General features: G+C 43.5%; 7 protein-coding genes across 7 annotated transcripts; 3 read left to right on the top strand and 4 right to left on the bottom strand.

Annotated features, from left to right (window-relative positions):
* The first annotated feature begins 10 nt into the window (after window positions 1-10).
* On the top strand, window positions 11-5,070 carry LOC135332258 (T-complex protein 1 subunit eta-like). Its single transcript, XM_064527634.1, has 11 exons — window positions 11-134; window positions 258-411; window positions 767-873; window positions 1,095-1,273; window positions 1,472-1,643; window positions 1,787-1,951; window positions 2,216-2,349; window positions 2,629-2,781; window positions 3,042-3,193; window positions 3,834-4,022; window positions 4,692-5,070. The coding sequence occupies exons 1-11, from the start codon at window positions 42-44 to the stop codon at window positions 4,919-4,921; spliced, it is 1,728 nt and encodes a 575-aa protein (XP_064383704.1). The 5' UTR covers window positions 11-41; the 3' UTR covers window positions 4,922-5,070.
* LOC135332261 (steryl-sulfatase-like) lies at window positions 5,062-8,007 on the bottom strand. The gene is made up of 2 exons (XM_064527636.1): window positions 7,844-8,007; window positions 5,062-6,726 (listed from the first exon to the last, which is right to left on the bottom strand). Exons 1-2 carry the CDS (start codon window positions 7,902-7,904, stop codon window positions 5,252-5,254), a joined length of 1,536 nt encoding a protein of 511 aa, XP_064383706.1. The 5' UTR covers window positions 7,905-8,007; the 3' UTR covers window positions 5,062-5,251.
* A 205-nt stretch (window positions 8,008-8,212) lies between these two features.
* Window positions 8,213-11,548, bottom strand: LOC135332236 (vacuolar protein sorting-associated protein 33B-like). Its single transcript, XM_064527610.1, has 3 exons — window positions 11,388-11,548; window positions 11,093-11,259; window positions 8,213-9,929 (listed from the first exon to the last, which is right to left on the bottom strand). The coding sequence occupies exons 2-3, from the start codon at window positions 11,254-11,256 to the stop codon at window positions 8,333-8,335; spliced, it is 1,761 nt and encodes a 586-aa protein (XP_064383680.1). The 5' UTR covers window positions 11,257-11,259; window positions 11,388-11,548; the 3' UTR covers window positions 8,213-8,332.
* A 16-nt stretch (window positions 11,549-11,564) lies between these two features.
* LOC135332244 (protein farnesyltransferase/geranylgeranyltransferase type-1 subunit alpha-like) lies at window positions 11,565-13,449 on the top strand. Its single transcript, XM_064527620.1, has 8 exons — window positions 11,565-11,769; window positions 11,831-11,945; window positions 12,132-12,236; window positions 12,415-12,541; window positions 12,661-12,806; window positions 12,921-12,983; window positions 13,046-13,220; window positions 13,272-13,449. The coding sequence occupies exons 1-8, from the start codon at window positions 11,616-11,618 to the stop codon at window positions 13,365-13,367; spliced, it is 981 nt and encodes a 326-aa protein (XP_064383690.1). The 5' UTR covers window positions 11,565-11,615; the 3' UTR covers window positions 13,368-13,449.
* LOC135332243 (beta-1,4-galactosyltransferase 7-like) lies at window positions 13,429-15,118 on the bottom strand. The gene is made up of 5 exons (XM_064527618.1): window positions 14,586-15,118; window positions 14,196-14,421; window positions 14,050-14,133; window positions 13,830-13,934; window positions 13,429-13,714 (listed from the first exon to the last, which is right to left on the bottom strand). The coding sequence occupies exons 1-5, from the start codon at window positions 15,017-15,019 to the stop codon at window positions 13,553-13,555; spliced, it is 1,011 nt and encodes a 336-aa protein (XP_064383688.1). The 5' UTR covers window positions 15,020-15,118; the 3' UTR covers window positions 13,429-13,552.
* A 39-nt stretch (window positions 15,119-15,157) lies between these two features.
* LOC135332240 (ornithine aminotransferase, mitochondrial-like) lies at window positions 15,158-17,537 on the top strand. The gene is made up of 8 exons (XM_064527615.1): window positions 15,158-15,864; window positions 15,914-16,036; window positions 16,126-16,175; window positions 16,308-16,386; window positions 16,449-16,502; window positions 16,568-16,627; window positions 16,676-16,817; window positions 17,310-17,537. The coding sequence occupies exons 1-8, from the start codon at window positions 15,241-15,243 to the stop codon at window positions 17,468-17,470; spliced, it is 1,293 nt and encodes a 430-aa protein (XP_064383685.1). The 5' UTR covers window positions 15,158-15,240; the 3' UTR covers window positions 17,471-17,537.
* Window positions 17,521-19,638, bottom strand: LOC135332247 (lysosomal thioesterase PPT2-A-like). Its single transcript, XM_064527623.1, has 8 exons — window positions 19,480-19,638; window positions 19,087-19,326; window positions 18,937-19,032; window positions 18,832-18,886; window positions 18,685-18,737; window positions 18,400-18,556; window positions 18,256-18,310; window positions 17,521-17,839 (listed from the first exon to the last, which is right to left on the bottom strand). The coding sequence occupies exons 1-8, from the start codon at window positions 19,526-19,528 to the stop codon at window positions 17,696-17,698; spliced, it is 849 nt and encodes a 282-aa protein (XP_064383693.1). The 5' UTR covers window positions 19,529-19,638; the 3' UTR covers window positions 17,521-17,695.

The following is a 19,638-nucleotide window of genomic DNA, read 5'->3' as shown; positions in this document are numbered from 1 at the left end:
CAGAAAAAGGGGTGGGGCACGATCACGATAGCTCAACTCGCATGCGCTACATACAAACCACGTGGCTGTATCAAATCTCTGGAAAAGGTTCTTCTCATTTATATACTCACAAGTTCTCTAATTCTACCAAGATGGTGAGGGCAGAAAGTCTACGTGCTTCTGTGATACCTACTGAGTAGATCTGAGACTTGTAACTAGTAGAATTAGTGGCTGCTACTGTCCACTGTCATAATGTCCTCTCTGTATCAATGTCCCAGAATGCACCCATCATCTTGCTGAAGCAGGGGACAGACACGTCTCAGGGAGTACCCCAGATAATCAGCAATATCAATGCGTGTGAGGTGATAGTAGGAGCAGTGGCCTCCACTCTGGGCCCTCGGGGCATGGACAAACTCATAGTGGACGGAAACGGTGCTGAAGGGGGTTAAACCAGAATGAGTCGTAGATGGGTTAATCTGTGTAATGATGATGCGGTTAAATATGAGATGTAAAATACATTTATTGGGATGATCGTTGATTGCTTGAGGAGATAACTGCTTTCCTGGTTATCTATGTATACTAATCTATACACAGTGAAGTACTGTGGACTTCATTCTTCCAAGCCCTTAAAGTTTGCAAGTATAGGCTGTTTTGATTATTGATGCACTGCCAGACCTGGCTTGCATGTATGCTACTGCTCCCATGTGAGCATCTTATACACTGATGCTCTGATTTGGACCAGAAGTGTGATATAATTATACTTTATTTGTGACCCCTTTTTTTGTAGGCAAGACGACTATTTCCAATGACGGAGCTACCATCATGAAGCTGCTGGATGTGGTCCATCCTGCTGCCAAGACTCTGGTGGACATCTCCTTGTCACAAGACGCTGAGGTAAAGTACTCGCTACTTTGATGAGCCTTACCTATTGTTGTCAATGATATTGCTGTGTAGGCATAATAATAATCTCTATTGTTCTAAGGGTATATGCTTTTATAGTGTGAGTCATTCACTTCCATTTAGCCAATTGGAATCATAAATCACAAACAACTCATTCCTAATAGGATTCTGACTGTATAATATATTCCTCCCCCCCCCCCCCCCCCCCTGTGCAGGTGGGAGATGGTACCACGTCTGTGGTGCTGTTGGCTGGAGAGATTCTCAGGAAATGCAAACCGTTTATTGAGGACAACGTGCATCCTCAGATCATTGTTAGAGGAATACGCAAAGCCACTCAACTAGCGCTGGAGAAGATCCAAGAGATTGCTGTCACAGTCAAGACGGATAATATACAGTGAGTAATGTCTGTATAGTGTGTGGGTGGGTGTGGGGAGGGGGTTAGTTTCACTGATGAAAAGGGGGTGCCCCTTTCCTTTCATATTGTTGTCATCACTGAACTCAAGAGTACTTCTCTGGTTGTTACGTGTATGAGATAGAGATATCGGAATCATGCCAGCAACTGTCTTGTTAAGTGACCTATGTTGTTGTGCAGGGAACAGCGTAGTCTGCTGCTCAAGTGTGCTGCCACCTCAATGAGCTCAAAGCTGATTGCCCAACAGAAGGATTTCTTCTCCAATATGGTGGTGGATGCTGTGTCTCTCCTGGATGACCTCCTTCCCCTCAACATGATTGGTATTAAGAAGGTGCAGGGAGGATCACTGGAGGTAGGTCAATTGTAATGTAATGTGGCATAATTACTCAGTTTGAAGTCCTAAAACTTGTTAGTTTTTACTAGACTTAAAATTAGTGTGTACTTTTGTGATATTCATACCCCCCCCCCCCCCCCCACACACACACACACACACAGGAATCACGACTGATTGATGGAGTGGCCTTTAAGAAGACCTTCTCCTACGCTGGCTTTGAGATGCAACGTAAGAAGTTCAACTATCCCAAGATAGTGCTACTGAACGTCGAGCTCGAGTTGAAGGCAGAAAAAGAAAATGCTGAACTCAGGATTGAGAATGTGGAGGTAATTGCACAATGTAATGTTGTGTGCTTGCTGGCTAACGCTAGTTCCTTTGCATTTTTTTTAGTACTATGCAAAGTCGTCTCTAGGAGTTTTGGTGGTCCAATTTCAACGATTTATGATTTTATGAAAGCTTAGAAGAAGCTCTTTCAGATAGTATGCTCAATTATCAAATTTGAAACGGGCCCTAATTTATCATTTTCGGGAAAGACCATAGGCTATAGCCATTTTGTCAAAAACAGTCACCCCCCCCCCACCCTCCCATAGGAGTACCAAAAGGTGGTGGACGCTGAATGGAAGATCCTCTATGACAAGTTGGACAAGATAGTTCAGAGTGGAGCTAAAGTGGTGCTCTCTAAGCTGCCCATCGGAGATGTAGCCACTCAGTACTTTGCAGACAGGTAGGTCACTCACTCACACTCACTATTAGTGACTCACGCTTAGAAGTTCCCATTTCAAAATAGAGCAAGCATAATTATGATGCATTATGATGCACTATGATGCATTATGATGCACTATGATGCATTATGATGCATTATGTACCCCTAGCTCTACTCTGGTCATACAGGATATGTTTCGACTAGATATTGGTCTTGGACCCAAAATAATAATATATTTTCCTAAGGCTAATCAATGTACTGTTGTCTTTTAGTATCACATACCATTGCCTGTACTTGTAGGGACATATTCTGTGCTGGACGAGTGGTGGACGAGGACCTGAGGAGGACAATGAAGGCATGTGGTGGGGCCATCCAGACCTCAGTCAACGGTCTCATGGAGGACGTGCTCGGGACGTGTGAGCTCTTCCAGGAGGAGCAGATCGGAGGGGATAGGTCAGGGACTCTGCATACACACACACACACATTGTACCAGTTATTGCCGAGTAACTACATATTATAGTCCGTCCATACAAGCCATGTAATTATACATGTAGCTTGCTATTTGGTAAGGATCATCAAGACTGTAGCTCACCTTCTGGCTTTGTTGCTCTTGCCAAAAGATTGCTAGAGATATGAATAACACCACACAGTTCCAATATTGTAATAGTGCCTATTATATGGGATTTACTTGTCTCTCCCTCTGTGTTCCACAGGTACAACATCTTCACTGGTTGCCCTCAGGCAAAGACTTGTACCCTGATTCTGAGAGGTGGGGCTGAACAGTTCATCGAGGAGACAGAACGATCTCTTCATGACGCCATTATGATTGTGAGGAGGACCATCAAGAATGATGCTGTGGTTGCAGGTGTGTGGGCGTGGGTAGTGACTCTGTTCTCTTAGACTAGCAATATCTGTGCTTATATACATGCAAGCAGTAGCAATGTCATGTACCTAGCTCAGTACCTCATTATCTAGTAATATTGAGCTACTCTAACAATTCCTTTCATTACTGGCTACTCTAGATTTTATATCTCCCACTAAGAGGAACAACTTTATGATAATGGATGTTGTGAGGTATATCCCTCCCTATCTGCCCAGCCCCTTAGCTCAGGTTTCTTGCCTAGTGGCTTGCAGATACTGTGTAAATAGTAGTGGTAATGTGGACACACCCTACACCTTACTCCACATTACCCCTGTTTCCATCCCTGTTGCCATGGTGGGTATAGTTGACCACACACCTGTGTCAGGTTTCCACCCCCCTACCATAAATACACTATGTATGTAGGGACATTCTGAATGTGGTGGAATGTATGAGGCGGCTCCAACCTGTAGCCCCCATAGTATATAAGACCCCCATAGTGTATAAGACCCCCATAGTGTATAAGACCACCTGTGTTGCAAACAGCCTCAGGACATGACATGACATGTATGTGTGTAGTAGCTTTATATGTATTCACAGCACAGCACATTTCAACTGTTGTGTATCATATGTACTACTTGTGCAGGTGGTGGAGCTATTGAGTTGGAGCTGAGCAAGTATTTACGTGACTATGCTCGAACGGTGGCTGGAAAGGAGCAGCTGATCATAACAGCCGTTGCCAAGGCATTGGAAATCATCCCCAGACAGCTGTGTGACAACGCTGGCTTCGACTCTACCAACATCCTCAACAGACTCAGAGAGAAGCATACCAAAGGTTAGAGGTTAGGGAAAGTTCATGAATTGTGGGGTCCATCAAAGCAATAACATTTTAAAGCTGTAATATAGTACTCCTGTAAAGACTCTGAACAGCCTTTGCCAGAGCATATTCATTGGAGATAAAAGGATGATTGTTACTAGGTGGCCCGTGGGAACAGCTGGTAATGGTTGTACCCTCAATTATGTAGGAATTAGGTTGTATGGACTTCTCAATAGAGTACTGCATGGTCAGTCACTCTCAGTGTAATGTGTGTGCCCCTGCAATGCTTGAGCTTCCCCCCTGCTCTTTTCTAAGAATATGAAGGTACTAAATAGAGTGTGTTTGTGTGTGTGTGTGCTATTTGAATTCCACTATAGATGAGTTTCTGTAGTGGGCTTTGATCTTCTATCTGTGTGTCATCTTCACAAGGATGGATAGTGTTTGCTCTGATAACACCACTATAGGCTGTGGCCAAACATCCTTTCTGCATCCTGTAACTGCTTTCTCTATACATGTACCTAGAGCTGGCTTACAACACACATATGGTTGACTTCGTGAATGGAATACTTACATATTGTTGGGTACACTTACTTCACATGCCTGCATGCTTCTGACGTGTTCTTTAATATTATATGCGACTGTATGAGGTAGTGTTGTCATGTAAAGCTGTCTGTTCCTTTACTGCAGGTTTCAAATGGTTTGGTGTGGACATCAATCGAGAAGACATTGCTGACAACTTTGAGGCTTTTGTGTGGGAACCTGCCATGGTAAAGATCAACGCTCTTACTGGTGCCTCGGAGGCAGCTGCTCTCATTCTGTCTGTTGACGAGACAATAAAGAACCCACGCTCCGGAGGTAATGACCCCACCGCCGCTCTACCCGGTCCAAGGGGGCGTGGCAGGGGAAGACCTCGTTAAGTATTCGACTATATAGCTACATAGCTGTCCTTAGTGTGCTCAATGAGACTTGAAGTACTGTGCAATATACACATATTGTTATGTCTAACTATGACCCTCTCTGTCTTTGATGTATTATAAACCAAGACATAATTTATGGCTGATTTTAATTTGTAATAATTATGAACACTAAGGAATCAAAAAACAACAGAACGCACAATGACAATAATCTTGAGCAATTATTAGCACATAATTAACACACCGGGACACCTGCTTGTTTCTATGTTATAGTTGATTGGCATGTATCGTGAGAGGAGGAGTATGAATCAAAAAAATGATAGCATAATTATATTAAGTATCTTGTTTTTTAAGACATTCTGATGCGCTGTGTTCCACTGACTGTCTCCATTCTTCTAGTTCTTTCGTTAGCTTTGTATACATGCTCATTTCTTTATAATTCAGCAAAAAGTTGATCTTAGATTGTTCGCTCTTGTCAACACTGAGGTCATACAAGGCTGCTTTCTGAAAAATTCCTTTCGAATAGTTAGCAACAAGTTTATAGTTATCGTCCAGTATAGCAGCACTGTATCGTCCTTGATTGAAATCTCCTTTGATCTTGAATGCCCATTTTATAGTTGAATTTCGTTTCTCGGCATCTTTACTCAAGAAGGGTAGAATTGAGATGCCATCTAACGGCCTGTCTGTGGGTACTGGTATGTTCAATACATCGCACACTGTGGGGAGGAAGTCATTTGTAATTATAGGGATGTCCGACACTAAATTAGTGTTCATTAGGGCTGGGTATTCGATTATGCCTGGAACACGAATACCACCTTCGTGTAAACTTCCTTTCCTATCTCTGAGGCCACCTGTCTCGCCAGGTGTCCCGTTTTCTGGTCCATTATCACTTGCGAACCAGAGCATCGTATTGTCACTCAGGTTGTATGCTTTAAGCATGTCTCTCACTCTCCCAACTGCACTATCAATGGCTGTTACGGTAGCAAAATAATCAATTTCTTCTGTACTAAGAGTTAAGTTATTTTTGTAGGGAGAATCATATGGAGAGGTTGCAATGAATCGTTGATGTACTCCATGAAGTGGTAGATAAACAAAAAATGGTTTTGTTTCTTGACTTGAAACAACATCTTGTAGGAATTCTTCAAACAGATCAACAACAAATTCTGAGTCATCTTTGAGTATAGGTTCTGCGTGTGCTGTCAGTGTGTCAGAACCTGGTGAGCGGGAATGATAGTTGGTGCACGGGGGTGGGCTAATACTCGAGTAATGGCCCAGGTTGCATAGCGACTTGTCGAAACAGGCACAGTTTGGAGTGGAGGTGGGAGCAGAGCGTTCTGTAACTTTCCATGCATCAAATCCATTGTTTCCTGGGCTCGAGGGCAGTTTTCCTCCAGGCAGCTGTTTTAGATCTCCAAGATGCCATTTTCCAAATACAGCCGTTCGGTAGCCCTCCTTTTGGAGAATTTCAGCGACTGTAATTTCAGAGTCCGGTAAGAGCACTTGGGCTGGGCAGTTAAAGTCATCGCTCCGGGAGCGACACTTTTTCCCGGGAGTGTTTGCTTTCCAGAGACAGTAACGGTTGTGGTTGCGTCCTGTCAACAGTGTTCCTCTCGTGGGCGTACAAACTGGAGCGCCACTGTAGAAACGGTTGAATCTTGCACTGTGTGGGCCTCTCGAGAGTGTGTCTATGTGAGGGGTGTGTGCCCTACCTCCATTGTAACCAACGTCTCCGTAGCCAAGATCATCAGCGAGGATAAATATGAAGTTGGGTGGTCTTGGATTTGTATGGCTTTGGCCTGGGGCAGCATCTGCATGAGTGGTATCCATGCAGTAAACATGGTTTCTATGTTTAGCACTAGCCAAAAACCAACTGTTCAGTTTTATGATGTGGTTCACCACAATCTATATACTTGTAGGGTACACATATGTCTACAGTCTGGTATACTGGAATACTCTCTTTGCATGCACTTGCATGGGATGGAGGCGATATTTACAACTGATTGTGTACCGATAAACACATGTTTCTGTTAAGCATTCCACTCAGGCGCTAGGTACACCACCTAGCTAGCTACAGCATGCAGCAAACATATACAGTGGGATACAGTTAATGTGGTACACCACCTAGCTAGCTACAGCATGCAGCAAACATACAGTGGGCAGGGGCGGATCCAGGAAAAACAAAAGGGGGGGGCTAGACTAGCTAGAAAGGGGCGAAGCCCTGTACAAGGGCAGCCTCGCCGGAGGCGAATTTTTTTTGCAAGATTTGACCTTTGAACTTTCATATTAATGAGTAGAATACGTTGACCTCTGCACTTACTTTTAATACTATGGTGATACTGTACTGATCAAATGTACGTACGTACGTACAGCTAGCTAGCTAGCTAGGTACGTCCAGCTAGCTACCCTAGATCCTTTATACTCCTAGTAGCTGTTGTCTAGCATCTCTCAAGTGATTTCAAGTGAGTCTACAGATGCATAATTGGTGGCAAAATTGTTGTAGAGTCAGACTACAACACACGGTAGTTTTTTCAAAAGGGGGGGGCTTCAGCCCCTCAAAATCACCCCTGGATCCGCCCCTGGTGGGATACAGTTAATGTGGTACACCACCTAGCTAGCTATAGCATGCAGCAAACATACAGTGGGATACAGTTAATGTGGTACACCACCTAGCTAGCTATAGCATGCAGCAAACATACAGTGGGATACAGTTAATGTGGTACACCACCTAGCTAGCTATAGCATGCAGCAAACATACAGTGGGATACAGTTAATGTGGTACACCACCTAGCTAGCTACAGCATGCAGCAAACATACAGTGGGATACAGTTAATGCATGCAGAATGTAAACTAATTATAGCTATGATTTATATAGACTATACAGTATTAAATCATTATATGGAAGCTATAGACTATAATTATACTCACTTGTTGACAGGGAATGCAGCATCCACACTAGAACACAACTGTAGCACAACTTGCAGTCCATGTTCAGCCTCTCAGTCAGTAGCTTAGTTCAGACAACACACTGAGTCTGTGGAGCATTAGTACTAGCTAGTGGACTGCATGCACAGATGCCGAATTGACTCCAATTATAGATGTGATTGATGCATAACACAGTCAGCACATCCGTTGCTGTGCACTGTCGATGTCCTTTGTGGAAACCACTTCTAAGGCTGCAGCTTAATAATTATAGCTATATACCAAGCTTTTGGTCTAGTGCATGCATGGAAATTAATCAATCATTGGCCAATGAAGAATTCCCTTCCTGTAATAAAAATTATTCTATCCCATCAATAAAAGTTATACAGTAAATCGTTTTAGTATTTATATCTATGTTGACAAAAATAGCTAGGCTGTGTACAAACTGCAGGGAAGTAATCACATTGAAAGAATAACTTATTAACTTGAGAGCATCTAATCTTCGCTAAACACAACACTTTCAATGAGAGTGTTTGGGTTGATAATGTTTGTGGTTGCTATGAGGTAATTAGTGTTCGTTTTCTCCCCAAGAAACCGCAGTGCATTGATTTCAGAAAACGTGCATCCACCGATGAAATACACGAGCACTATCTTCTGATGAGCGGCCAGGGCAGCATCTCTGGAGGTGTGCTGAGGGTGGGAGAAGGCGGGGCCTTTCCATGACCGAACAACATCGTCCAATCCTCTCCAGGTTCTTGTCTTGACGATATGCTCGATGGCAGCACAGCTGAGTGGCTTGTACGCGCCCCCATACACGTATGACATGTCCTTGGGGGAGTAGATGTCATACAATGAAGGATCTTTGGGGACTAGCTTAAGCTGTTTGGTCAGTAGCTTGAAAGTGCTTTTGTGAGGAGTTTGCTCTTCGGCCTTGTGTTGAATAAGACCCACTCTTTGGAGATTGTGGAATGTCACCAGATGCTTGTGGCCATAGCTACGCAAGTACTGGTCCTTGAGGCTGGATAGATACTTGTCTTTGATGCCATTGTTGGTTATGGACATAAGACAGAGCAAACGCAATGGAAGGCGATAGTCAGCTTGACACTGGATGAGCTCTTCAATATAGTCAGTCACTGACGTCTTGTCTGCGCCCTCGAGGATGGCTCGCTCATAGAACAGCTGTCGTTGGAAATCTTCTCTTTTCTTTTTCGCCATAATATGTTCGCTCACTTGCACATGGGTAGCTAGAGAATCGTGCTTCTTAGTGAGTTCGGGAAGTCGTTTCACGAAACTTTTCAGAGCTGGAATAGAGTCATGTGATTTTCCTTCACGATACGTGTGTCTGAGGTTCTTCGAAATTTCGGTGAGTATCAGAGAAGTGGCTGAGAAATGGAGAGAACGAATTTCGGTAAATACAGGATCTTTAGAATTCAACAGAACTTTGGTCTCTTGTTCTTTCTGGGTGATATCGCTAGAAATTTCGACATAACCACTCTGAATTCGAAACACGTCATCTAAAATTCCTTCGTACGTCAATTGCGAGCAAAGTGGAGTTATAAGATCACACTGACGATCGAACAACACAACCTCAGAAATCCCCTGTTCAGACAGCTGGCCAAAAGAGGGTGTGTCTCCAAGCTCTTTCAGGCGCTTGAAAAGGTCCCAAACCATCTGAGCAAAATGGCCTTTACCGTGCACCAGGGGAAAGGTCCCAAATAGGCCCTCAAGAAGGAGCAAAGAACGTGCAATGGAATGAAGATGAGTGAAGTCCTGAGACACATAGAGAGATCGAAATGTGTCGTACCTCTCGAGAGATAACAGGTGAGCGTCCAATGGGATCAGATGCAAGTTCCATTCAAGTATCCGCACAAATCCGTACACACCTTCAGCTTCGAGAATGCTCTCACACGATGCTAATTGCCGGGGGACAAAGATGATGCAATAGTCTCGTTGTTGCTGGTCATTATGGTCACTGACAATGTGTGTGGCTATCTGACTGACAGCATGTAGGTCAGGTCGTGTGATGTAATAGCGATGTGTTCCCCCCATATTCATAGTAGGCTCCAGCTTGAACACATGGTCCACACCCAACCTGCATGTGCATGTGGAAAGTAGATCGGTTAATCTAAATGTCAAACAGAACACAAACAGACCAATGATAGAGCTATGCAAACCCTACCAGGACATGCATCCCTATATATACCAGCTCTCAGACTTCTAGTCTCTATGAGCAACGACTTGCACAGTCTATCTATTATAGAGAGGTTAGTTCATAGCTATAGACTAAAGCACAACTTTTGTTAGGGATATAGATTATTGGAGACCTCCCAGTATTTCTACTATTAAAAAGTAACATCTATTGACATGCTGTTAGCCTCTGCAAGTGAAGCCAAAGTATCCAATAAATGGACTTTAAACTCAATTTAGAGGTAAATTGATCCAATTAGAAACGCTTGGATCATCTTACAGGGTTGACATGGTAAATGGTAACTACGGTACTAGTCATGCTTACTAACAATCTGTAAGAGCAGTTGCCATTGGCTACCCCTCAATAAAAGGCATGGAATAATTGGAGTAATTACGATCACAGTGGAGGAAACAAGAAGTGCGTATGTGACACTAGGTGGGAAGCCAACCACCATTAGTGGGCAAAGGAAAGCTATCACCGTGTGAACCATGATCTTCTACAATACATTCTAATGTCCCCAAAGGGAAACTATGGACTAGACTATGGACACTGGATCACACCATAATGTCATAGACCAGTACAGCATCTGCCAAGTCGTTATCTACTTACAAGGAGTATTCTCAATTGATCTATTTATAATTATATGCAAGCCTCTGCAAATAAACAGATACACACGGAGCTAGAGCTCGTTAGGATGATTACGTGAGGCAGGAATGCAGTGAATGTAGCCCATAATACAGTGTGCAAACTTCTACACTTTGTACCAGACAAAATAACTCTCTTAATATCCATTCTGGAAATGTAGTTAATAATGTCTGGTAACAGAGGGAGTAGCTGTCGCACACTTGGAATCAATGGAACACCTGCTTCTCACTACAATGCTAACACCAATCAAGCATGCAAACATTCTCCTAGCAATAGTCCTCAGGCAGGGAACAATGTTCACAACCTTACAAGCAGATATAGCAAGTGGATACAACCGTCATCATTAATGAATGTGCTATAAGTTTAGTACAATGTCCATGCAGTCAAGCACACACATGCTAGCAAGTTGTGCATGTACTCACTTTTTGAGGAAGGAGAAAGGAGTGACATGATTGAGCAGGGACATAAGGTCAGCTTGGATGACAACATCTTTCGGACCGTCCACCTCTGAAAGTATGTTACTCAACTGATCTCGAGCTGCATCAGCCACACACTGTACGTCCAGTGGGTCTTCCAGTCCGGCCATTATCTGTGTGTGTGTGTGTGTGTGTGTGGGGGGGGTGTGGTGTGTGTGTGGGGGGGTGGTGGTGTTGTATATAGCTACAATGTTTACGTGACACGCCCATACAATCTCAGATATACAGGATCAGGTTTTACCTCTAGATAAATTTTATGAAGAGTGGAGCAGTAGGTGAGTGACACAAGTCCAGATAAACAGTGACAACCAACTGAAGAGTCCTTGAGATTGACTAGTAGCTGTGGCTGTGGTTAGTTGTTCTTGGCAAGGCCTATTTAATAGATAGGTAAACATCGTCAGAGGACACACCCTCCTAATAATGTTACTGACGCGACCTTTCCCCTAGTTTGCTGGAGATAGCTACTAGAATGGCTGCCAGTAGTAGTAGTTCTGATGAGTCCTCTGGCGCGGCAGCTGAGCCATACGTGTTCTATCGGGACCGTCCAGAGTGGAAGGATGTCAAGCCAGTGCCTCAAGATGAGGGGCCCAATCCTGTGGTAGCCATTGCTTATACTGAAAAATGTGAGCACTAGAAATATAACTACACTGCAATACCAGACACCTTTATAACATACTCCTGCAGTCCGTGATGTGTACGACTACTTGCGAGCCATGTGGCAGGCTGATGAAAGAAGTGAGAGGGCATATCAGCTCACTGCCGATGCAATCTACTGCAATGCCGCTAACTACACTGTGTGGTACGTTTAACTATCCTAAGAGCAACTTGTTAATCGCTCTTTATCTATCTCGTCAGAATTTTATTTTCGGCTCACTAGTGTGGAGTCTCGTATAGTTGATGGTGTGTGTGAAGTATCAATGGCCAAATCTTCCAATTTTTTATTATAACTTTAACAACGATTGATAGGTTACCTCATGTCCCTCAGGCACTATCGTCGACAACTGTTGCAGTCACTCAACAAAGATCTGAAGGCAGAGATGAAGTTCATTGCAGACACCATCGAAGAGCAACCCAAGAATTACCAAGTGTGGTGAGTCCGTGGTACTTCATATAGTATGTACGTACACTAATAAATAAAGTCATCAGGTCTTCTTCGCATTCATTTTTTGATTCGACAACTAAATGTGTTATATATAATTATGATTTGTCTTCAAATGTCCAATGATAGTAACAGTTGTAATACATTTGAGGTCACGCTTCATCTGTAGGTACCATCGACAGAAGTTGGTGGAGTGGGCTGGAGATCCATCAGAGGAGCTGATACTGACAGCTGCAGTGTTTAGTGAGGACGGCAAGAACTATCATGCCTGGCAACACAGGCAGTGGGTCATCAAGGTGACAATACAATGTATATACATGCTGTAGCTAATGAAGTGTTTTCCACGTATGGTAGATATCATGTCATGGTAGTTTAGTAGTTGAGCATAATTATTATCGTTTTCTTTCTTTCTCAGACCTTCAACCTATGGGAGGGTGAGTTGGACTATGTGGATAGTCTACTTCAGTTGGACCTGAGGAACAACTCGGCCTGGAATCAAAGATACTTTGTCATTGCCAACACCACTAAATTCACAGACAGTGTCATCGAAAGAGAAGTCAAGTGAGCGTAACCCATAGCAACTGTATTCAAGCGAGCATAGCAACCTGTAGCTATTATATTTGCTGCTCATTAATTGTGTGGATATAATTGACTGCCCTCCTGTCCCTTGTACAGATACGCCATGAGCTATATCAGCAAAGCCCCCAACAATGAGAGTGCATGGAACTACCTTCAGGGGTGAGTGGGTGGGTCTGTGAAACCAAGTATTATAATTATTGCTGAACCTTTTGTTCTCTCAGGGTTTTGAAGGGAAAGTCCCTTTCTGAGTGGCCAGGTTTGCAAGAATTTTGCGATGAGCTAAAAGCTAAAAACATTTGCTCTCCATTTCTACTCTCACTCCAAATCGACATCTACGAAGAAGAAGCTAGTAAGAACAGTGGCTCTGCTCCAGAGATCATAGCTAAAGCTGTTGAGGTATGTGGTGGTGGTTTGAAGCAATGGTGGTTGTACTAGCATTCCCTGCAGCTGTGTGGCCAACTCTCCAGCAAGTACGATACCATCCGGAAGCAATACTGGGATTACATCTCAGCCAAGCTTCAAGAAACTCTCTTAACCGACTAATTACATCTGTTTGATCAATATTGATTATGCAAATCATGTACGTATTATTTTGTTGAATTAAGATAATGACTTAAGTCTCTGATTGAAACCACAACATTAAAATTAATATCACAGTCATAAATGAATGCCAAAATTCTTCTCATGTATATATAGCAAGTTGGATGAAAATGTGATGATAAACTAAACTAGCTGGTGGGATTATCACAGAATGGAGTTAGATCATAATCACACACTAAGTCCACGTTCACAAAGCGTATTGGAGCACCCTCTATTGTCATGGCAACATCGCTAACGACAGAGTACGCCACCGTGTTGAGCCCTGTCTTCCGATCTCTCTTCCGTGATACCTGGAGAGACGACACACAAACACTAGTGCAATGTTTAATTTACTATTAAACTTCTACACAAAATTCAGCCAACATTTAGCTGTATATAATTATCACTAAGGCTCCCATTACTTGCCTCTTTCTGGTTGAAGTATTTCTTTTGGTCCCTGGGTCTCTTTTCTCTGTCGTGTAAGTGTCTGAATGTGCCGGTACCAGTTTTGATGCCTTGAGGGTACTGCACCTACACATGTATTGACACACCCAATAATCATATGCAGGAGAGAATGAAACACCACAAGAATCACAGCAAGCTACATTTGAATGTAATGCTCTCCCTTGTATTGAGACACACTTGCCTCCATTTTTTTCTCTTTCATTCTGACATACAACTCATCATCTTCTCTCCCCCACCCCCAGAACAGATTAGAGAGGCCGTTCACCTGCCCGGAGAATTAACAGTATCTGAATAAGATCTCAAAATCAGTCAATCAATCACTCCTACCTGTTCGAACTGTGTTCTAGACATGATGAGGATCCCTCCTACAAAAGTTGGATAGTGATATAGTGGGTGGAGCTCAGGTGAGGAGATGTGGAGTGGTCCTCTGTCAGGGTAGCTATAATGGAGGTCATCATTAAGAGGGAGGAGGTCCACATCATGCATCACCATGTAGTCACACTCGTCACGACTCAGGAGGAAACCAATATTCAGAAGAGAGGCACGATTAAACCTGTAAGGGTGGCCAATGGGCAGCATTAAACCTACACTGCTTAAGTACCTCACACAACTTTAAGATACTTAAGTTTTCCATGCATGCATTTAATAATAGCGGCTATTGAAATAACGAACTTTGTATCACAATCATCAATACCTGAATCAGCAGACAGACGTTACCTGTGTCGATCGGCTTGGTTGATGATTAAGATTTTATGCTGGACCTTCTGTCTCTTCAGGAACTTATGTATGTGAGGTACGAACTCCATCATCTCTTCATAGCGATCTCTAAACGGTACGACTACCGCCAACTGATGAGTGTACACTTCAGAATGGTCTTGAGTAGTGTCAGTGGTGAGGTGAGGCTCATTGGGTATCAGATCTTCCTCATCCTTTGGCTGTATCACTTCTTCAGTGGGTGGTTTGCCTCTCTCATTGTCCCCAAGGCCAGGCACATTGAAGGATGGCTCACACACACAGATGTTTTGAGGGGGCCCCTGTTGCTGGTTCCATATTAGGAGGAAGTTGACTGTTAGAAACACTAGTCCAATGGTGACTAGGAGTATAAAGGAGCGACAACTTGTTAGCTTGGCTCTGAAAATCATCTTATGCATCCATAGATACTATAAATTACATGTAATTTATAATAGTATCTATGATGCATCAGTTTCCGTTTGTTGTTAATCGATCCTGTGCCTTGTACAATGGTAAAGGGTCGACTAACAAGTAACTAAAATACAACTGGGCTAGGGCGGCTAATTTACGAGACTATTGGCCTCCATTGTTCAAGGCATTGTTAATACAAAGATCAAGTTGCAAGTGTGTCTGCTTCATCATGGCTCTATGTAAGCACGTCCTTCGCTCCTCTTACATGAGGCTGGTGTCTGCTAGAGGCTACATCACTCCACCAGGTCCTCCTGGCTCCAAGAGTGAGGCTGTGTTCAACAAAGAGAAGAAGTATGGAGCATGGAACTACAAGCCTATACCTGTTGCACTGTGCAGAGCTGAGGGTGTGTATGTGTGGGACGTGGAAGGAAAGCAATACTTTGATTTCCTCAGTGGCTATTCGGCCGTCAACCAAGGCCATAGACATCCCAAGATTGTTGAAGCTCTCAAGAACCAACTGGACACACTGACGCTCACCTCCAGAGCTTTCTACAACGATGCGTTGGGTGAATTCGAGGAGTACACAACCAGGCTGTTTGGATATGACAAGTTATTGCCAATGAACAGTGGAGTGGAGGCAGCCGAGACATCAGTGAAGCTAGCTCGGAGGTGGGCGTATGATGTGAAGGGGGTTCCCCATAACCAAGCCAAGGTCGTCTTTGCTGAGGGAAACTTCTGGGGACGCTCTATTGCAGCTATATCATCATCGACTGACTCGGACAGCTATGGAGGGTTTGGACCATTTGTACCCGGTTTTGAGGTTATAGAGTACGACAACCTGGATGCTTTGGAGGTAAGAAAGAAGGAGTGTGTAATAATTGTGGATTGTGTGTTATATGCAGACAGCTGTGTCGGACCCTCACTGTGCTGCTCTCCACATAGAGCCCATTCAGGGGGAGAATGGAGTAGTCATCCCCAGCGAGGGATATCTGAGGGGAGTACGCGACATCTGCTCCAGAAACAATGTAAAAACCCGTAGGAACTCTTTCCCCTGCTTGCAGTGACTAGCTGTGTACAGTAGCAGTCCATTGACCACCACCTGTCTGTCTTGTAGGTGCTTTGGATTGCTGATGAGATTCAGACTGGCCTGGGTAGGACTGGAAAGTATGTTCATGTGGCCATTGCCCATAATTAATATCTTTCATAGACAGCTTTCTTAGACAGGTATAGTTACTAATCCATTGTGTGTATAGATTGCACACTAGTGTCTTGTCGTCATCATTTCATACCTTGAAGGCGACTGGCGTGTGATCATGACTCAGTGAGGCCTGATGTTGTTGTCCTTGGCAAAGCACTCTCTGGAGGAATGTTCCCAGTGAGAATATCACCATTGTCTAACTACTGCACTGATTGTATACCCCATCCCTGGTTTATTAGGTGTCGTGTGTTTTGGCTGATGATGAAGTCATGCTAACCATCAAGCCTGGGCAGGTATGTGTGTGGGTGTGTAGTCTACACGTATTGTACACATCCTAGCCATGTCTTTGTCCTTACAGCATGGCTCAACTTATGGTGGTAGCCCTCTGGCTTGCAAGGTTGCCATGGCTTCTTTGAAGGTAACTTTTTTTGATGACCATTACCAACTCCCATCCTCCCACGCATAGGTGCTTGAGGAGGAGGGCATGTATGAGAATGCACGGAGGATGGGAGAGGTGTTCAAGAACGAGATGACAAATCTGCCAGACATTGTCACGATGATACGAGGCAGAGGACTGTTCTGGGCAGTGGTCATAAAGTCAGAGGGAGGTAAGCTAATGGGATCTATAGGCTAATAATTATAGGCTAATGGAATATATAGGCTAATGGAATCTATAGGCTAATAATATAGGCTAATATAGGCTAATGGGATCTATAGGCTAATATAGGCTAATGGCTTATATATAAGAAGTGGAATTAATGCCTAAAAGTATATTTGCGTTGAGTTCGACCCCGGAAGTTATGTGGTTAATTATGGCTTCATTTATGCTTTATGTGGTGGACAAGTATGCCTGGGACTTCATGGAAAATGGCTGGTTGGAGCTTACCAGCTCTACAGCATATAGATAGAAGCGCTTTTGAATTTCAGTAAAGTATGACAAAGTTATGACAACTTTATGAAGGTCAAACTCAACACAAATAGACTTTAGTGTATATTGCTGTCATAGTTAAAAAGAGTGTTTAATTTCTCATGATATTGAACAGTCTGCACATGTACCGTGTGTACATAGTCTATTTATAGTGTGTCTTGATTGTGTGCAGATGTGAATGCGTGGAACGTTGCTCTGAGACTGAGGGACAATGGCATAGTGAGCAAGCCTACTCATGACCACATCCTCCGCCTCTCACCGCCACTCAATATCACAGAGGAACAAATGAGGGAAGCTTGTGGAATCATCAAGAATGTTCTGAAATCAATGTAATAAACTCAATGTAATGCTGTACACGTCTGTTTATATAAATTATGTTGATATCGAATGTTAAAAGATATATTATTATCCATTGTACAAAAACTACAGTACTTTAAAGAGCTCCAGGCCACACAACTACTTAGTGTCATTGTTATCTATAACAGATACTAACAGTGTCATAATAAACTAGCTGAGAATAAAAAAAATAGTGATAATTTGTATAACAGAGTCCAGTCATCACTGTAGGTATTGGGCAATACAGCAGTTGAAGACATCTTTGTTCCCATGCCACGTGGTGTGGGGCACCCCTGGAATTGAGTGGACTTTAATGACCCCTTTCGAGGCAAGTGTTTGGAGACCAAAACTGTCCGTCTTGTAGAACTGTCAGTGTATGCATAAAAAATTATGACAACATGGTATTGACAGTGCATGGTATATGCAAAGTATATAGTACAGTATTACATTTACAGCCCAACCAGGAGTTCATTACATATGCTTACCTCTCCAACCAGGAGTTCATTACATATGCTTACCTCTCCAACCAGGAGTTCATTACATATGCTTACCTCTCCAACCAGGAGTTCATTACATATGCTTACCTCTCCAACCAGGAGTTCATTGCATATGCTTACCTCTCCAACCAGGAGTTCATTACATATGCTTACCTCTCCAACCAGGAGTTCATTGCATATGCTTACCTCTCCAACCAGGAGTTCATTACATATGCTTACCTCTCCAACCAGGAGTTCATTGCATATGCTTACCTCTCCAACCAGGAGTTCATTACATATGCTTACCTCTTGATCCTCCATTGTAATATTCTGCTCATTGTCATCATAGAACCCAAAATGGCTGTAGAAGCAGAATGTCATGAGTTGGTAGCCAACACACGCACACACCCACGCCCCCCCCCTCCCCCACACACACACACACACACACACCTTGACTGCCAGGGAGTGATGACACCATCGTCAGGGCCACCAATCAACACCAGCTGCTCAATCCGCTCAAAGTTGGTTTTGTGGGAGGAGTCACTCGGATGGTTGAGGGGGTAGAGGAACACATTGCTCTTGGCATACAGCTGCTCTTGGTGAGGATCTGAGACAGAGACAGGAGCCAGTAACTTGGGGCAGACCAACAGTTACAGGACGTGTGTGTGTGCGTGCATGCGTGTGTGTGTGGGGGGGGGGTGTGGGGGTGTGTGTGTGTGTGCGTGCGTGTCTAACCTCTCCAATAGTTGGCAATTGAATACTTTTGTCCAAATGTTGTGTAGAATAACCTGCAATAACCAAGCAGATGGTAATGGATGATACTAGCTAGGAGATGATACATTTTCAGTATTTCACAATGCACACAATCACACAATCACTCACTCATAAATATGGTCCTTGGTGAAGTTTGGGAAGAAATGTTCGAGGTAGACAGTATCTGCAAAAAAGTAGTGACATATCTGATAAACACACACTCTAGTACTGTACCTCCGAACTGTCCAGCCTGGGGACTTGAGAGAGACACAAAGGTGTGGACATTGTGTTCAGGGGTGGTCTCAAGAATACCTCGGCAAACTAGACCCCCTGCAGAGAAATATATTATTAGAGACAACGCTACAATGAAGGCTCTGGACTCACCTTGTGAGAAACAGATCAGGTTGACGCCATCTTTTGCCTGCTGCATTATAGGCAGCATCTCGGCCTTGATGTTGGTCACCTGCTCCCACATTGGAGTGAGGCTTTGTAGATCATCGTAGCCATCAATATTGTGTACCTCAGTGCCGTTGTGGGCCCCTTTGATCAGCGCCACCAAATCATCCATATGAGCGGAGGTGCCAAAAATCCCGTGAAAGATAATCACAGGACGATAGGCAGCAGCTGAAGCCAAGGTGGAAATATGAGAAGTACGTGTGACATTTTATATAGCAATATTATCAGATCAAAAACATTTGCTTTCCAAATTCAACACAAAATTCATACTCCACACTAGATATTGATTGTAGGAATGTCAATATAGTAGCTGTACATTACCTCCACAAATGACCAGCAAAGAAACACAGATACAGACCAGACCTCTCATCTTCGATAATTTATATCTAGCTAGCTATAGCTACAGCTGGAGTTGTGCTGAAGTACATCACATGCACCGCCCACACAATCATGAAAAGAAGCCCTACTAAGTAAACACAG

The sequence above is a fragment of the Halichondria panicea genome, chromosome 2, assembly GCF_963675165.1.
Source record: "Halichondria panicea chromosome 2, odHalPani1.1, whole genome shotgun sequence".
In the NCBI taxonomy this organism is placed as follows: Eukaryota; Metazoa; Porifera; class Demospongiae; order Suberitida; family Halichondriidae; genus Halichondria; species Halichondria panicea.
The sequence above is the reverse complement of the archived record's forward strand: the minus strand, read 5'-3'. Positions and strand labels throughout refer to the sequence as shown.

Excerpts from the sequence above, each read along its gene's own strand:
- LOC135332247 (XM_064527623.1), bottom strand. The coding sequence starts at position 19,528 with ATGAGAGGTCTGGTCTGTATCTGTGTTTCTTTGCTGGTCATTTGTGGA. Across the intron at positions 18,311-18,399 it reads ATCACTCCCTGGCAGTCAAG|CCATTTTGGGTTCTATGATG; the intron begins GTGTGTGTGTGT and ends CTGCTTCTACAG. Across the intron at positions 17,840-18,255 it reads TTACAATGGAGGATCAAGAG|TTCTACAAGACGGACAGTTT; the intron begins GTAAGCATATGT and ends ATACACTGACAG.
- LOC135332243 (XM_064527618.1), bottom strand. The coding sequence starts at position 15,019 with ATGCATAAGATGATTTTCAGAGCCAAGCTAACAAGTTGTCGCTCCTTT. Across the intron at positions 14,422-14,585 it reads AACCAAGCCGATCGACACAG|GTTTAATCGTGCCTCTCTTC; the intron begins GTAACGTCTGTC and ends CCACCCTTACAG. Across the intron at positions 13,935-14,049 it reads TGAAAGAGAAAAAAATGGAG|GTGCAGTACCCTCAAGGCAT; the intron begins GCAAGTGTGTCT and ends ATACATGTGTAG.
- LOC135332258 (XM_064527634.1), top strand. The coding sequence starts at position 42 with ATGCGCTACATACAAACCACGTGGCTGTATCAAATCTCTGGAAAAGGT. Across the intron at positions 412-766 it reads ACTCATAGTGGACGGAAACG|GCAAGACGACTATTTCCAAT; the intron begins GTGCTGAAGGGG and ends CTTTTTTTGTAG. Across the intron at positions 1,644-1,786 it reads TGCAGGGAGGATCACTGGAG|GAATCACGACTGATTGATGG; the intron begins GTAGGTCAATTG and ends ACACACACACAG.
- LOC135332244 (XM_064527620.1), top strand. The coding sequence starts at position 11,616 with ATGGCTGCCAGTAGTAGTAGTTCTGATGAGTCCTCTGGCGCGGCAGCT. Across the intron at positions 11,770-11,830 it reads CATTGCTTATACTGAAAAAT|TCCGTGATGTGTACGACTAC; the intron begins GTGAGCACTAGA and ends ATACTCCTGCAG. Across the intron at positions 12,237-12,414 it reads CCCAAGAATTACCAAGTGTG|GTACCATCGACAGAAGTTGG; the intron begins GTGAGTCCGTGG and ends CTTCATCTGTAG.
- LOC135332261 (XM_064527636.1), bottom strand. The coding sequence starts at position 7,904 with ATGGACTGCAAGTTGTGCTACAGTTGTGTTCTAGTGTGGATGCTGCAT. Across the intron at positions 6,727-7,843 it reads GCTGCATTCCCTGTCAACAA|ATGCTGCCCCAGGCCAAAGC; the intron begins GTGAGTATAATT and ends CCACTCATGCAG.
- LOC135332240 (XM_064527615.1), top strand. The coding sequence starts at position 15,241 with ATGGCTCTATGTAAGCACGTCCTTCGCTCCTCTTACATGAGGCTGGTG. Across the intron at positions 16,628-16,675 it reads TTGCCATGGCTTCTTTGAAG|GTGCTTGAGGAGGAGGGCAT; the intron begins GTAACTTTTTTT and ends TCCCACGCATAG. Across the intron at positions 16,818-17,309 it reads GGTCATAAAGTCAGAGGGAG|ATGTGAATGCGTGGAACGTT; the intron begins GTAAGCTAATGG and ends GATTGTGTGCAG.
- LOC135332236 (XM_064527610.1), bottom strand. The coding sequence starts at position 11,256 with ATGGCCGGACTGGAAGACCCACTGGACGTACAGTGTGTGGCTGATGCA. Across the intron at positions 9,930-11,092 it reads CCTTTCTCCTTCCTCAAAAA|GTTGGGTGTGGACCATGTGT; the intron begins GTGAGTACATGC and ends ATGCACATGCAG.